This window comes from Hydra vulgaris, chromosome 15 (genome assembly GCF_038396675.1).
Source record: "Hydra vulgaris chromosome 15, alternate assembly HydraT2T_AEP".
NCBI lineage: Eukaryota > Metazoa > Cnidaria > Hydrozoa > Anthoathecata > Hydridae > Hydra > Hydra vulgaris.
Window position 1 is genome coordinate 23,236,324 of NC_088934.1, and position 17,844 is coordinate 23,254,167.

Below are 17,844 nucleotides of genomic sequence, written 5' to 3' on the forward strand. Positions count from 1 at the left end.
TCTCAGGAAATCTTGATGGTAGAGCAAAACCAATGGTACCACTAAAATCAGCATACCAAAATTATTTATGAAACATTAAAAAATTAACATAAACAAAAATATTATTACATTGTGTAATTGATAATTGAAGTTAGAGTGAGTCTACTGAATGATTAAACTTAATTACTAGGGGAAAGAGGGCTCAAAATATGATGAAAAAGATTTGAATGCTCAAGTGTGACATTAGTTTCTAGAACAAAAGTTCAATACTCATTTAAACTTTTTTACATTCTTATTTTTTCAATATTTTAATTCATAAAGATTTAGCATTTTAAATATGCAATTTGTAGTTAATTTTTAGGTTAATAAAAATAAATTAAAAAAAAAGCAAACAAAACCTAAGATTTTTGAGAAAACATTCTCACTTGAAAGCATCACAAGCAAAAACTTTAACCCTCCCTGATAGTTGCTTATTTCATATACTCTCAAAAATATATATTGATCAAAAAATAGGTGTTTAATAAATGCTCTTGTTTATTAATTTTTAACTGTGTAGGGAAACTTAATAAATGGTTAGGTGGGAATATTTTTTTTTATTAGTGCACTTATATTATTTTTAAGGTTGGTTTACCTTAAACGTTTTTTTATAGTTTTGAGATATCATTTCTTTGTTGATAACAAGTAAAGTATAATAAACAGACAGATTTTTTAACTTAATTTTATTAAAAAAAAAAATTTAATTAACAGACTCAATAAGCTCAGAATAAATACAAAAGTTTCTAAAAAAACTTGGAATATGGTAATAAAAACCCTTAAATGTCAGCTATGGTAATAAAAAACCTTAAATCTAAATATAAAAACTATTAACTATGTAAAGTTTCTGATCCCCACAAAAGGAATTGTTTGTAAATTTATATTATCTATCTTTTGATTTTCAATTCTCATTTATTATCTCATATATATACATATATATATTCTCATATATATATGTATATATATACATATATATATATATATATATGTATATATATATACATATATATATATATACATATATTATTAATAAGTATATATATATATATATATATATATATATATATATATATATATATATATATATATATATATATATATATATATACTTATTAATAAATACTCTTCTTTTTAGTGAAGTTCGCAGTGACTTGGACTTAAGTTGTTGAACTTCAATTTTGTAAGCCTGTAGATTATCCTTGACATAGGAAAATGTCCTCGCTTTTACATACAAATTTATGTCTTCAAGAACATTTAAAGAAACTTCTTTATTAACAAAAGTATCAGTTTCACTCCTAATCTTTGAAAAATTTGATAAAACATTTGTATCTTTAAGAAGTGAGGATAAAATATCTTTGCTGTCAATTTCATTGATAGACTTACTGACCATATTTTTAAAGGTTGTTTCAGCAATAATAAAAATAAATATTGCCTCAATTTTCATTTTCCACAAGCCTGATCTGTTACTTGTGTTAACAAGTTTGTGCTCAGGCAAATTATTGCTTCCTTGATATTGAGCGGCAAGTAAAATAGATATATACTGTTAATAGTATTCTTCTTTATAAATATCTGAAAACCTGATGCAACAATATAATGTGCTAAAAACATACCCATATAAATAGGCAATAACAAATTCATCCCTATTTGAAAGTACACAACCCTTCCCAGATGAAGTTGTATTGCTCTGAACTGATTGACCAGAAAGATGCGACAATACATGGTTACAAACTTCAAATCCAAATAATGTGGAACACTGTGCATTTATTCCTATAAAAATTGAATCAATATTGTCAAAGATACATCTGTAAAATGTATATTATCAAAGATATGTTTGTAAATTAATTAATTTTCTAATTAATGGAATCTAGATAAAAATTTTCGGCATTTCCTTGAAATAAAGTTATAACTGCTTTTATAATCTGTATGTTGTGTTAGCTATATCAAAATTAATCAAATAAGCTTTAAAATGATTTTGTATGGACTCAAAACAATCATCTGATAAAAGCTTTGCAGCACTTCTTTCTAAAAATATTTGAAAGACTTCGAGATCAAGAATTTCTTCTGATATTTTAGTTTTTCTAATATCTTTTAAAATGTTAGAATGACTTGATAAAGCATCGGAATGTTTAGTATTAATATGACAAGTGAGACCTCTAGAGCTCAAATATTTTTTGTTACAAAATTGACAGGAAAGTGCTATTTGTGGTATATTCAAAGCATGTTGTTTTTCAGCAACATTATTTAACAAATCCTATTCAATAACTGTAAAAATAGAATCAAGCTCGTCTTGATGCAACTCAAAAATGGGATCAAAATTATTCAAATCTTTTGAACTTTCAGCCATCATAAAAGTTTGTTTTGTACCTTATTCACATGGACCACCCGATTTTCAACTGAAACAATGGAAACTATTAAAAACTGCCTGCGTTTCCAGACTATTCTTTTTATGGCTATGGTTAGGCTTTAGAGACTTTTGGAAAATCTTCAACAGTGCCATTAACAATGGGAAATCAAACATTCCATTTCTAGTTAATGGGTCTAATCTTATTATTTCTCCCATGGATAAGGCTAAGCTATTTTCAAAATTTTTTTTTCTAATTTGACTCTTGAATTTAATAGCCTTACTCTTTTCTCCATTCTAGTTGAACATTTGTTAATCCATTGTTAGACATCCAAATTACTTTGGCTTCTATTGCTAAAGTCATTTCTTAATTAAAGTCTTCTATTGCTTATGTTCTCTCTTCAATTCTTGCTAAACTATTTAATAAGTGCTTGACTGAATCTTGTTTTCCTGCCTGCTGGAAAATGGGATCTGTGCTTCCAATTTTAAAAACTCTTGAGAACATGACTCCTCCAACTATCATTTAATCATTTTTCTCTATTGTTATTATTTTAATCTATTATTAGCAAGGTCTTTAAGATGAACAAATTTCTAACATCTCAATATGAGTCCTGTCTGATAATCAATATGGTCTTTGATCTTTTGGTTCTATGGCTGACTTGCTAACTGCTGTGACTTAAAGATTTATCGTGCATTAGATGGAGGCAGCAAGGCAATGGCTATTGCTCTTGATATATCTAAAGCTTTCAATAAAGTTTGGAATGCTGGTCTTCTCCATAAGCTTGGTTCTTCATATGGTGTACCTGAGATTATCAAATCATTTCTTTTTAACCACTTTATAAAAGTCATCCTTAAAGACCAACACTATCATTTCCAGTAACTTCTGGAGTACCTCAAGGTACTCCAGAGGTTACTGGAAATGATAAAGAGTGTTGCACTTTTTGTTGATGACTCGACTTTATACTTCTGTCTTGACAGCTTAGAACAGGCAGCTGATCTTGAATCTGATCTTACTTCTGTAATAGATTGGGGCTTGTTGTGGCTTGTGAGTTTTAATTCCAACAAAACTCAGTTATTTCCTGCAAACAACTATCGCAATACTATTGACATTCCTATATTAATGATTGGCAGCCCTCTTACTGAGTACTCCTTTTTGTGACTTCTTGGGTTATCATTCACTACTGATCTCTCATGGAAACCATACATACAATCCATTGCAAAATTAGCATCTGCTATGGTTGCTTCTCTTTATTGTGCCCCCATATCTTACTCTTGATTCCATTCTCTACCTCTACAAATCTCTGTTGAAACCAGCCCAAATCTGACTGTTGTCATATTTGGGCTGGTTTTTTCTAATGATGCTATTTCTCTTTTAGACAAGGTCTAAAAATACATTGTAAACGAACCTCTCTTCTATCATTGTAAAGTTGCATCTTTTTCTATTTTCTACAAATACTATCATGGTTGCTGCTCAATGGAACTACCTTCTCTAGTTTCATCTACCAAAACTCATTCTAGTTTGACTCTCATCATCATTCATCTGACATTCATCACTGACATTCATCAAAGTTGCATCATTTTACTGTATCTGTTACAGCATGCTCTAAAAACTTCATCTAGTTTTTTCCCCAGAACAAAGAATAATAAATTAATCTAAGGATTTAGATAGGGACATAGTAGCGAATAAGCAAAAAGTATGCTGTTAATTTGTGTTTTTTGTTAAGAATTTCTTTTTGTGGGAAATGAGAATCAATTTATTCAGTTTTGTTGGCATCCAAAATAATTATGTATTTATAAAAATTAACAATGGCTCAAAAACAGAACTTGGTTGATTCAAACCCATTCTGCCTGTATTCCTAATATGCGAAGAAAACCGATCATTAGCAATACCCCTTTAAATAAAGTAATCTCTACTTGATAAAGGCATTTAACCATTTAACTAAGTACATACTGTGTAATACACAGTATACAAAATTGATAAATAAAAAAACTATACACAGTGTGCATAATTTCTTTATTTATCGATTTTGTGTAAGTTACACTTATGACTAATATAAAGAAAGCAACTTTTCTAGTACCATGTAACTAATTCTAGTACCATGTGACTATTCATAAAATTCAAAAAAAATTTGAACCATTATTTATTCAAGATTTTTATTTAAGTTAAAATTTATTAAATTTAAAGCCAATGTTTTGTTTATAAGTTGTCATGTTTATCAATTTATAAATGACTTAAAATAGAATTGTTTTATTTTTATAGAAATTAATTTTTTCATAGAACTTTATGCTTACTGATCCTATTTTATCAGAATTTAAAGCAGAAATTATCAGGTATCAAGATATTGAACAAAGCATAAATGAAATACCTAACATATTTTACTTTGGTCATTGTACAATTCAACTAAATTCAGAACCTATCAAGGTTGCTCTTAAAGTAGAAGCTCAAACATGGAAGTTGGCAGTAGGGCAAGCATTAAATTCAAAATATTCAAGCATTCTAGAAGAAATAGTTTCTTTCATTGCTGATTATTCTAGACGTCTTACACACCCTATCCAAGACTTGGATGATATTCGATTTGTTATGGCAGCTCTTTCAGATATCAGAGAAAATGAAATACGTCTTGATATGTCAATAAGTCCTATTGAGGTAATTTTTTTTATTTTTATTTTTGACAAATGTAAAAAATAAATTACAAATTTTTTCGACTCTAAATGTTTATCACAATGATTTTTGTTAGTAAATAAAAAAAAAGAACAATTTATTAAGTAAAGTTCTGTTAAATTTATTTAGGAAACTTACAGCCTGTTAAATCGATTTGCAGTTCAGTACAATAGAGAAGAATCAGAAAAAGTGGATTCCTTGCGATATTCTGTTAAGAAATTGTTGAGTCAAGCTGTAAGTTTTAAACAATAAAATATTGTATTTGCTTTGTAATAATATCTAAGAATTGTAATAAATTAAATAAAAAAAAAGAAGATAAAATACTAATGAAAAAGTAGCTAATTTGTATATAAATAATAACAATAAAATAAATGTTGTATAGAGAGAGTTTCTCTTTTAATTATTTTAAATTTCTTTTAATATTTTAAAATTAATTCAGAGAAACTCCTAAGAACAAAATATTTTAAATATAATTATTTAGAATAGAAATAAATTTTTTTTTCAGTCTGGAGTTCAAACTGAACTGGTTAAGATTCAACCAAAGTTTCGCGATACCTTGTTACAATCAGTTGGAGTATTTAAAGTTGAACAGAAAGCATTTACTGATGATTATCTCATGGTTAACTATATATACATATAGATATATATAATATATATATATAATATATATATATATATATATATATATATATATACATATATATATATATATATATATATATATATATATATATATATATATATATATATATATATATATATATATATATATATAATTTTTTTTTTCTTTTTGAGAATTTAAATATTTTTTTAATTTATTTATGATGGAAAAAAAAATCTTTTCAAATACAGCTTCTTCTGTTATTTATTGAACTAAAAAAACCTTCACTAAGTGCACAGGGGTAAATTTATATCATGTTTCTTTTTTTTATTTTTGTTTATAATTATTAAAATTGTTTAGTAAAAATTTTTGTAAATTTTTTTGAAATTATAAATTTCTCTAAAATCTTTTTTTGCATATGGAAGCTAAGGTGTTGTTGTTTGATTCTAAAGTTAATGAATATTTGTTATTATTGTTATCAGATTAAAGTAAGTAAAAAAATATTAAATCAAAAAAAAGTTCAAAATTTTTTTCTTGAAAATCATCTATTGTCAGAAAGACAACATTTCAATATTGACAGGTGTTTCTCGATTCTTAATCGGATTTATTTTGTGGCAATATAAACAGTTTCAATATATTGAAAGAGATGCTGGAACTAGAAAAAAAATGTGAAGATAAATCTATATAGGCAAAACCATTTCAGTCGCAGAAAGATCTTGTGTGAAAATTTAAACAGCCAAGCTTTGATAGGAAAAACTCTTAGATCTCAAGAACATATTGCATATCATAAAAGTCAAACTTCAAAACGATTCATTGATGGAGAAATTAAAGCAAATAGTAAATCAAAAAAGCTATATAAACTTTTTAGCCAAGAAAAATTGTGTATAATTAAAAATGATAAATCTATTGCAAAAAGGACTATTCACAACTGCCAGGCCAGTAATATTTTTATTAGTCAAAAAGTATGTTGCAAAAAAATTCAAGTATATTCAAACTGAAAAGTTTGCTCCCAAGTTCTTTATATGGCAAGCAATCTGCTCGTGTGGTTTGAAAAATACACCATACATTGCTTGTAATACTTTAAATGCGGATTTGATTACAAAATACTTAGAGAAACACCTTTTGCCATTTATAAAAAAGCATGTTATGCCCATAATATTTTGGTCTAGTTTGGCTACTATCCACATCTCCAAGAAGTCTCAAGAATGGTATGAACAAAATAATGTTGAATTTGTACCTAAGGATGCAAATTCTCCAATTTGTCCTGAAAAGTGAGTTATTGAAAGTTATTGGTCAAATGAAAAAAATTTTAAGAAAAAATGGATAGCTACCTCATAAAAAGTAACCCAAAGTAAGATCCAGTAGATGATGTCAAGTACTCACAAAAATATTTGATTTCTATCTAAGTGTCCAATAAAAAATGTTAAAAATTATTGAAATAAATAATTCAATTAGCTTCATTGTATCGAAAAATTACAAAAATCTGTTGAGTAGTTTTTGAGTAGTTAACAATTACAGGGTGCTGAATTTCATCGTGTTCAACCAATATTCAGTTGCTTTCTGAATTGTCTACAGTTTGTATTATGCTGTTGTATTGTATTATAATATTGTTCGCAACATTATAATATAAAATTACTGTATAGCTATTATATAAAAGCAGAGATAATATATAGAATATAATTAGATTTTATTCCTTCTTGGCAAGTCCAGCCTCATTCTATCCCATCCTAAGATCCATTATTTCACTAAAGCTCTTATTTTATCTCCAAAATTAGGTTCAAGAGACTTTTGAAAAATCTTAACAATATCATTAGTAAAGACAAGTCTAATATTCCATCTCTCATATATGGTTATGGTCTTATTACTTCTTCCAAGGATAAGATAAAACTATTTGCAAGGAACCTTTCCTCTAATTTGTCTCTTGAATCTGATAACCACACTTTTCCTGTTATCCCAAAGAAGCAACTTAATCGATTGTTAGGCATCCAAAGCACTTGTGCTTCTGTTAAATTATTTTCCACATTTAATTTTCAACAGCTTGTGTTCAAACAATATTTCTGTCATGTTCTGAGAAAAGAATTCACAAATCTCTTCATTATTCTCTAAACTATTATAAAACTTTTAAAACTGTTAAGAGAGAACTGCAGTATTAAAGTTATCCTAGAATCACAACACTCGTCTTCAGTTCCATTAATTTCATGCTGACCTCATTTAGCAGAGTTGCATTTTTTACTTAAAATGTTTCTTCATGCTCAAAAAATTTTTTTTAGTTTATTTTTCTTAAACTTTAATGCTTTGGAATTCTCTCTTATCTTTATTTTTTCCTGATTTGCACAATTTAAAATTTTTTTAAATTAATTAGTGGTTCATTGCAGCCTTGTTTGGTCTAAATTTGATTAAAGAAAAATCCAAAATAGTTATATAAATTATTTCTGATTTTTTGCTAGTTACATTATTGCCAAATATTACTAGCTCAGTATAAAATAAGTTTTATACTGAACTAGTCATATTTGGTACTACTTTAATACAATATTTTTTAAAGATTAGTCCAATATTTTTATAGGTTGGTCCAATGGTACATGGAATAACCCCTCAGGAAGCTAGTGATAGATTAGCTCTTTTTCAGGTAAAAAATTAAAATTATTTTATAGAAATAGTAATTTTTTATCTATGTCTTGAACTTTTGTTTAATTATTTTAGATACGCTTTGATGATTTATGGAGGAAATATCAAACTTATTCAGGTGGTGAAGAATTGTTTGGGATTCCATTATCTGAGTATCCTCAAATTATACAAATTAAAAAAGAACTTGGGCTTTTGCAAAAACTCTATGGGTTGTACAATGCTGTCATTGAGACTGTTAATAGTTATTATGATATTCTATGGCATGATGTTGATATTGAAAAAATAAACACTGGGCTTTTAGATTTTCAGAGCAGGTATTTCAATAAGATTTTTTTATTCATTTTACATTCTTTGAAAATATTAACAAAAAAATTTTTTTTACTTACAGGTGTCGTCGCTTGCCAAAAGCTTTAAATGAGTGGGATGCATATATTGAGTTGAATAAAAAAATTAATGATTTTAATGAGTGTTGTCCACTTCTGGAAATGATGGCAGATAAAGCTATTAAGCAGCGTCATTGGGATCGTATGGAAGGAGTTACTGGTCATCATTTTGATGTAGACAGTGAAAATTTTTCATTGAGAAATATTATGGAGGCTCCTCTTCTAAAACATAAAGAAGATATTGAGGTACAAAATTCTCTGTTCATTTTTGTTTCTTTTTAAAGTACTATTATGTATGTATTAAGTATGTACTATGTATTTGTTTTTGTTAGGACATTTGTATTTCTGCTGTGAAAGAGAAAGATATAGAAGCTAAACTTTCAGTCATTGTGTCAAACTGGACAGTACAAGAGTTTACTTTTGGGTCATTTAAAGCTCGAGGAGAACTACTTTTAAAAGGTGCTAACACCACAGATATAATTGCACTACTTGAAGATAGTCTTATGATTCTTGGATCTCTTATGAGTAACAGGTGTGATGATAATTTTATTCATTTTAAGTAATTGTTTATAAATGTTTTCAAATTTAAAATAATGATTGTGTCTTTGTGCATTTTAAAAATATTATTGATGTTGAATTTAGTTTTGATGTATTTTTTATTAGTAAAATATAATAGAATCAATTTAATAACATTTGTTGGTAGGTACAATGCACCATTTAAGAAAGAAATTCAAACATGGGTGTATAATTTGTCAAACACATCAGATATAATAGAAAGTTGGATGGTTGTTCAAAATTTGTGGATTTATTTAGAAGCTGTGTTTGTAGGTGGAGACATTGCTAAACAGCTTCCCAAGGTTATTTTTATAGAGTTTATTTTAGTTATACACAGGTTATGTCATTTCATTTGAGCTATTTTTACTAAAGTAATCTTGTATGATGATTTATTCAAATATTCAAGTTGTTATAAATTTTTTTTGTTTATTCAATTTTAAACTTATTTGTAAATTTTAGGAAGCAAAAAGATTTCAAGGTATTGATAAATCTTGGGTTAAAATTATGGCCCGTGCACATGAAACACCTAATGTTGTTCAATGTTGTGTTGGAGATGAGACAATGGGGCAATTACTTCCTCATTTACACGAACAACTGGAATTATGTCAAAAGTCTTTAACTGGATATCTAGAGAAAAAACGTCTTCTTTTTCCTCGTTTTTTTTTTATATCTGATCCTTCACTACTTGAAATTTTAGGTCAAGCTAGTGATAGCCACACTATTCAAGCGCACTTGCTTGGCATTTTTGATAACACAAAAAATGTTGGGTTCCATCCTCAAGATTATGATAGAATTATTTCTATTATCTCAAGTGAAGGAGAAACTGTACAGGTAGTTTTTAAAATAATCTTAATTTAAACTTTTAGCGATTCCACCCCATAATAATAAAATACTGCTTTGGTTTTGCTGCTGCATTGTCTTTTGCTTGTAAGGTTTTGTGGCGTGACTCACAGATAAGTCTAAAAGTTTTTACTCTACTGAGCTTATGAAATTCAAGAATACAAATTCAAGTCATAAGTAGTTATGCCAACAAAAAAATAAATTTCATATAAGATTCTCTTACTGTATAGTAGGTTGCTAATATTTCTTTGAAATAAACAAGAAGAACTAGTCTAAGAAAAATATACTAGGTAGCTTTGTTGATTTAGGTAGTAAACATATAAATCAATTTATTATTTAAAATGTAAAAAAGTTACTCATCTTCTTGTGTATTTTATAAAAAAATATTTTTAGAACTTTATTATTTAGTTAGGTAGTTTGCAACTACTAGTATTATAATATTTCATATTATGCCTATTTCTAAAGCTAAGCATTCTTTGAAAATATTAATTTGTTTATGTTATTTCTTTATATTTCAGTATATTTTATAATATAGGGTCATGGCACCCCCTACCGTAATGAAGCACTTACCGTAGTTTTTGAAAAAATCAGTAAATTTTTTTTTTTTTATTTATCTTTTTAGTATTGTTTTATACAAAACTAACTTATTTCACTAATAAATAATTTTTAAAAAGATACATTTTTAAAGATTTGAAATGTTTTTTTACCCGCAAATGATTTTTTATTGCTTTCTTAAGAAAATCTTTAACAGTAAAAAAAAGTTTGTCTAGTTTTTTTACAGCTTAAAACTTATATAATTTTTTTGATAAAAGTTTAAAATAGTTGTAAAAACATTGAATATTTTAAATTTTATTAAAAAATATTAGTATTTTTTGTACAACATTGTTCAATCTTTTACACGGTAGGTGATTACAAAAATTACAATAGCACTTACTATTTATAAAAATATTTTTTCGGATATGTTTTATTTTGTGAAGTTTTCTCTCTAAAAAACCATTTCAGTTCAACTCAATTACCAATTAAAGGTAATTTAACCCTAGGAAGTATTTATTTGACATGTTTTTTATACTTTGTTTATTATGTGAAATGAGTTTGATTAGAAAGATGCAAGGTTCAAAAAAGAAAAAAAATATATTCGAAAAAAAGCTTTTGTATTCAGAAGAACAACTGCATGCAGCACTTAGAGCTTTAAATAAAGGTGAAAAAATTTTATATGTCAGCAAAAAGTTTAATGTTCCTGAAAGTACCTTACGCGACAAATTATCTGGTAAAAGCCAACCCAAACGGCAAAACTCTGGCTTTAAATCATATCTTGGAGAAGAAATAGAGAATGAATTGTTTGCTTGGTTAATGCAGTGCGCTAACATGGGTATTGCGATAACAAAAAAGTTATTAATTAAGACGGTACAAAAAAAAGTTATAGGGCAAGGTATAAAAACACCATTTAAAGATGATATCCCAAGTAAAAACTGGTTTTATAAATTTATGCGTCATCATAAGAAATTATTGCAAAAATGAGCAGAGCATATTAGTTGAGCTAGGGTCTTATAACTGAAGCATTGATAAGAAAATGGTTTAATGAGGTGTATGAATTATTAGGCAATGATGCGCAATACCTTAATGATCCATCTCGTGTTTTTAATTTAGATGAAACTGATGTTTATGAAGAATGCAACAACAGCGATAAGGAAAACCTTACAACTCTATTTTGCGTAAATGCAAATGGTGAATTTGCTCCATCATTAACATTGTACAAGTATGCTCGAATGCCAAAAACTATTGTTGCTGCTGCACCACCAGGTTGGGGACTTGGTAAAAGTGACAGCGGCTGGATGACCGCCGAATGCTTTTATGAGTACTTCATAAATGTGTTAGTATCATATTTGAAATCTATTAATACACAATTACTTATATATATGTTCATGGATGGACATCACTTGCATCTGTCTAAAGAGCTCAGCATGTATTGCTCTTCAGAAAGAATTCATTTGATTTCGTTGTTTCCTAATGAACATTTGTCGCCAATTTAAATTGGATAACGATTTTAATCAAATTCACAAAGAAAATGTACCAATGTTGTTAAATAATTTTGTTATGGATCCAAATATGAGAAAAAATATTATTAACGGGTTTAGGTCAACAGGAATATTCCCATTTAATGCGAACAATGTTGATTATAAAAAAGTAATTCAACATGTTAAATTGAATTCCACAATTGATAATAATGAAAGAAATCTTTCAAGCCATAATAATGTGGAAAACATATTTGAAAACAATGTTGCACCTGAAGTATTGCTACAGTTTGAAAAAACTGGAAATAAAGAATGGGGAGGTAAAACTGACTTCAAAGAATTATTTAATTTTTGGAAAAAACTTAAATTTAACGATAGCTCAAAACAAACCATAAATTTAATAGAAGCCAACAATAATGTATTGAACAATGAAATCGATAAAGAATTGTATTTAGATATCAGCAGTGCACAAAATAAAATCGTATCTAGTAATGTTAGCCAATTTGAAAAAAGCGTAATAATTGATGAATCCGGTGAAAGCAAATCAGCAGCAGATCCACCAGATTCAAATAAACAAATAATAAAATATGTAAACCCATTACACGACTTTTTTTTATGGCCAAAACAACCAATCACGAAAAAAAGGCTGAAACAAGTTGAACGATTACCGAGCGTTGTAACTTCATCCAAATGGTTAGAGATTCAAATAACTAGAGAAAATGCCAAGAAAGAAGATATCAATAAAATTGAACTTAAAAATAAAGCTGCTGGAAAAAAAGAATTAAAAGAAAAAGAAAAACAAGAAAAATCTAAAAGAAAACAAGCTGTAACAAAACAAAATAAAACTAAAAGACAAAAAAAAAAACATTAAAAAAAAAATTAAAAAAAAAAATTTTAAAAAGAAAAAAAGTTTAAATTCAGAAAAAAGCTTTGGTAGATAATTTCATAACCAATGTCTTTTTTGTTTTGTAATCATATTAAATTTATGTCTTTGTTTCTCGATTTAAATATATAAAAGTAAAATTAAAATATACGATTTTTTTCATACACGGTAGGTGGAGAATCGATTACAGTAGGTGGTGCTTTATCACGATAGGTGAAGAAACGTACCAGATCTTACAAAAAATTAAAATAACATTAAAAAAATAACTTTACTCGAATTATATAATTTAGTTAATAATTGAGTATAAAATATTAATTTGAAAACCCTAAATAAAAATCTGTTATGGTTTTGGAGTTCAGAAGTTTTGAAGTTAAAAGTTTTCTTAAAGTCGCGTTAGGTGGTGCCATGACCCTAGTTTGTGTATAGCAGACTCTTGAACAATAAAAAAAGCTTTATGTATATTATAAAAAACATTTATGTAATTTCATGCCTAATTTGGTTTTTGAAAAACAAGTTTAATATCCAAATTTATGTTTTAAAAGCTTAACTTTAAAGGTAAGGATAGAAAGTATTTAAGTTAGAATTAATAATTTATTTTAAGCAAGGTTTTGCATCTTGTTTTATATTTTATGAGCTTTTAAGGAATTACACAATTATTTTTATTAGGCATTATTGGTTATTAATAAATAAAATTTAATTATAGCTTGACAAGCATGTTGTTGCCAAGGGTAATGTTGAAGTTTGGTTATTAGAATTACTTCATGAAGCACAACATTCTCTTCACAATGTTATTCGTGATGCATCTATTGCTCTCAAAGATTCTGGAATTGATATTATGAATTTTTTTAATACCTTTGTTTCACAGGTTGTTTTTTTCTTCTAAATTCAGTTTTTTACTTTAAGTAGTTGCAACTTTATGTAATAGGATACATCAATAACTCGCATTAAGTAGTTTGTGATAACAGATAAGTTTCAACAAAAACTTATAATCAAATACAAATTACAACTATTAATATACATCATCAAGTAATAACTGACAGCAAGTAATAAGTTACAACAAGTAATGAGTCACCAAATTTTTAATAGTTTTTATTGTATTATTTAGGTTGGCTTACTTGGCATTCAAATGATTTGGACACGAGATGCAGAAGAAGCATTAGAAAATTCAAAACAGAACAAGCTTATAATGAAGCAAACCAATCAAGCATTTTTAGTTCTCTTAAATTCCCTTATTGATGTCACCATACGAGATCTTACTAAAGTGGAAAGAACAAAATTTGAAACTCTTGTAACAATACATGTCCATCAAAGAGATATATTTGATGATCTTGTAAGTATTTAAGTAATAAATAATTTGAAATGAATGAATGATACCAATTCTTTGTCACAGATTCAAGCCTATTATAGACTTATTGAATGTTTAAAAAAGTATGATTTAATGAAAAATATATGATTCAATGGCTTTTTTTTTTTAAATATTATGAATATTTGGTTATGATTCATTTTTAAGATTGTGTACTTTCTTTACTTACTACTTTGAAACAACAAAGTCTTGAAATAAGAACGCGTTTTTAGAGCACACTCCTCCTTCAAGTTACTGTTTTTCTAAGGTTTTATAAATTTACAAGGAGTTTAAGGAAGTTATATAAATTTACAAAGCATTTATAGAAGTTTTATAAATTTACAAGGAGTTTAGGAAGTTATACTTCTTGCAAAAAAAGAAATGTTGAGTTTCGCACAAGAAAAGTCTTATGGAGTACAGAGTTGGCCTAATTTTATGCCAACTAATAACTTTTAACAAAATTTTTATTTTTTATTTATTTTTGTAATTGTATTTTTTTAAGGTAAAAATGCATGCTCATAGTACACAGGATTTTGATTGGTTGAAACAGTCTCGATTTTATTTTCATGAAGATACAGACAAGTGTATTGTGTCAATTACTAATGTCAATTTTGAATACCAGAATGAGTTTCTTGGATGTACTGATAGATTGGTAATCACACCTTTAACAGATCGTTGCTACATAACAATTGCTCAAGCTCTTGGTATGTCTATGGGTGCGGCTCCTGCAGGTCCAGCTGGAACAGGAAAAACAGGTAGAGTTTTTTTAAATAAAATCTGATAATTTTTTTGTGGTTATTTCAAACTTAGTAACAGTTAAAACAAAATAGTTCTTAAGTCTTCTCCCTGTCTGTTTTTGTAACATGTAACAATTTTTGTAATGTAACTGTTTTTTTAACATGTAACACGTGTAACTGTTTTTGTAGCATATAGCAAGTCTGTTTTTGTAACATGTACATTTTACTCCATTCTACTTTTTGCTTTAAAAAATAAAAGGTTTTCCGCCTTTTTTATTTCGCTAAATGCTTCTTGCATTGAAAGAAAAAATTATTTAACATGAATATATACAGTAACAATATACAAGTTACAAAATTAGTTTATATATGAGTTTAAGTAAACTTTGTAAACTGTGTGTGAAAATAAATATCTAAATAACTTATTTAACATATAATACCTGTATGCTAATTATTCTTAATTATGGTAAGCTTATCTACTTTTATAAGTAAACTTATACTTTTGATACTTTTGAGGGTATAGGAATAAGTTTTTAAAAATGTAAAGTATTTTTAAAATAACAAAGATAAATATACTAATGAAAATTATTATTAACTATTGGAAATAGTAATATCAAAATTAAAGATTTCACATAATCTTGGAAGCTCAAACAAGCTATAAGTTATTTATATAGTTATTTTTCTCAACAAACAGTGTAGGTTCAAAACTACACTTTTTTTGTTTGGAAGTCTAAACAGGTTTTAATTTTGAACACGGCATAAATGTTTTTGTTGAGACTGTAATAAGAAGGCTTTAAGCTTATCCTCTACAGCCAAGTTTCACAGAGAAAACCTTTTTTAAAAAGGTTGAGTTTGAATAACTTTATAAAAGTTCTGAGAATTTGTCTAAGTTCAAGATTTTTGTTCACAAAAGAAGAAAAAAATAATTGTTGTTTAGTTTAAAAAAATAATTGTTATGTTGTATTGCTTTTAAAAAAAAAATTGAAAAAATCATTTTGTTTTTCATTGTATTTTTATAAAACTAGTTCATTCTGTTTTTTCTGCTTTTACAAGACCATAAAAGTCTGTTTCAATTCATACCATATTTTTACAAAATGAATTTATTTCATTATGTTTTGTATTGCTTTTATAAAACAATTTAATTTTAATTTTATAAAAAAAAATTTAAGTTTTGTTTTGTACTGATTTTAATGAAGTGAAATTTATTTTATTATATTTTTATAGTATTATACCAAATAAAAGAGTAATATTTTGTAAAATAGATAATTATCTGTTTTATATTTAAAACAAAAAGTAAATAAAGTTCCATTGTTGTTGTTTTTTTCAAAAAAATGATTAATTTCCTTAACTATTTTATTGATTTTGTTTTTAAATTGTCAAATTGTTAAATTGTAAAAATTAGCTGACTCGTTTAATTGTTAAGATTAGCTTGTAAATTCATTAAGATTAGCTAACAAATGTTTGTACCATTTGTATACTTGATCATGAAATATATTATTTTTCTCTCAAAACTAATGAATTTATTGTTTGAAACCTTAGTTTATGTAATATATCCTTTTATTTTTTAATATCTTTTTAAAAGTAGTTTATAAGTAATACCATTTTTTCACTTAAAAACAAAGAATGTTGTTAAAGAGTAAAAAAACTGTTGACAGAAGAATTGAAATACTGTAAATTTCATGAGTCGGAAAATATGAAGATGAGCGAGAGTTCCAAAGCATTAATATGCAAGCAAAAAATTAGATAAATAAAAAAAGTTTTTAGAGCATGAAGAGATAAATACAATAAAAGAATTTGAGCTTGCTACATGATGGGTTATGCGAGATTGAATTTCGGTTAATGGAACAAGAGATAATTGATAGTTTGAGCAACAACCATGGTTGTATTTGTATTAAAAAGAAAGAGATGCAACCTTATTCAACTACATTTACAATACATTTTTGGACCTTGTTTAAAAGAGAAAGGAGACCTTTAGAAGAACCTGCTCAAGTATGACAGAAATATTCTATACAAGGACAAATGAGAGACTTATAGCAGTAGAGAATAAAATCAGGAGAGAGAAAATAGTGAGCGCAATAGAGAGAAACAATCTTACCAAATGTTTATTTTGCAATGGATTATATATACGATTTCCATGAGTGAATGATAAACCGAAAATATGTAAAGGACTCAGTAAAAGTGTTGCCATTCACCAATATAAAAATATCAACTATATTGTTATAATTCTTAACATTAAATAACAGAGTTTTGTTTGGGTAAAAGTTTACAAGCCATTACAAGCTTCAAGCTATCACAGAAAAGAAATCAGATTCAAGATCTGGCCCCATCTGGATCCCTGGAAAAATAAATTTATAGGAAATATTTTTTTTTTTTAAATGGCGGAAATCTTCTTCACTTGTCTTTCAGAAGGAATAGTTTTTATTTCTTGTTATAAAACTACATTTCTCGTTATAAAAAAAGTGGCATCAAGCTGTAGTGAGTTTAGTGCAAGTGGTCGAATTATAAGTAAATAAATAGATGCAATCTTTTGACTCAATCAGCACAGCAATCAACTTTTATTAATTCTGACCTTGTCTTTATTTACAAACCTTAAAAAGTATATATGATGCTTTAAAAGCTTATGATCTTTCAGCACCATCACCAGTGAGCACAACTGTCAACACCATGTTTGCATGGAAATTAGAAATTCCTCATTAAAATTGCATCAAAACTGAAATTAAACCCAGGCTCAATTAGAGACATGTTTGAAACTGACACTTTTCTGTCTGACTCTTTAACAATCATATTACTATTAATATCAGTTTTATGGTTAAAAACAATAAAATAATAGTGTTGGTCAAATGTGACATTAAGC

General features: G+C 27.0%; 1 protein-coding gene across 2 annotated transcripts in view; it reads left to right on the plus strand.

The window, feature by feature from the left end:
* The window catches only part of LOC136072006 (dynein axonemal heavy chain 8-like), a 135,890-nt gene that overhangs the window by 65,482 nt on the left and 52,564 nt on the right, over window positions 1–17,844 (plus strand). For both annotated transcript variants that reach the window (XM_065819355.1, XM_065819356.1), the window contains 12 exons: window positions 4,632–5,000; window positions 5,145–5,249; window positions 5,521–5,634; window positions 8,180–8,242; window positions 8,317–8,555; window positions 8,630–8,870; window positions 8,957–9,156; window positions 9,328–9,481; window positions 9,639–10,010; window positions 13,618–13,779; window positions 14,020–14,244; window positions 14,759–15,011. In XM_065819355.1, coding sequence (XP_065675427.1) covers window positions 4,632–5,000; window positions 5,145–5,249; window positions 5,521–5,634; window positions 8,180–8,242; window positions 8,317–8,555; window positions 8,630–8,870; window positions 8,957–9,156; window positions 9,328–9,481; window positions 9,639–10,010; window positions 13,618–13,779; window positions 14,020–14,244; window positions 14,759–15,011 — 2,497 coding nt within the window. The remainder of the gene's footprint in view (window positions 1–4,631; window positions 5,001–5,144; window positions 5,250–5,520; window positions 5,635–8,179; window positions 8,243–8,316; window positions 8,556–8,629; window positions 8,871–8,956; window positions 9,157–9,327; window positions 9,482–9,638; window positions 10,011–13,617; window positions 13,780–14,019; window positions 14,245–14,758; window positions 15,012–17,844) is intronic.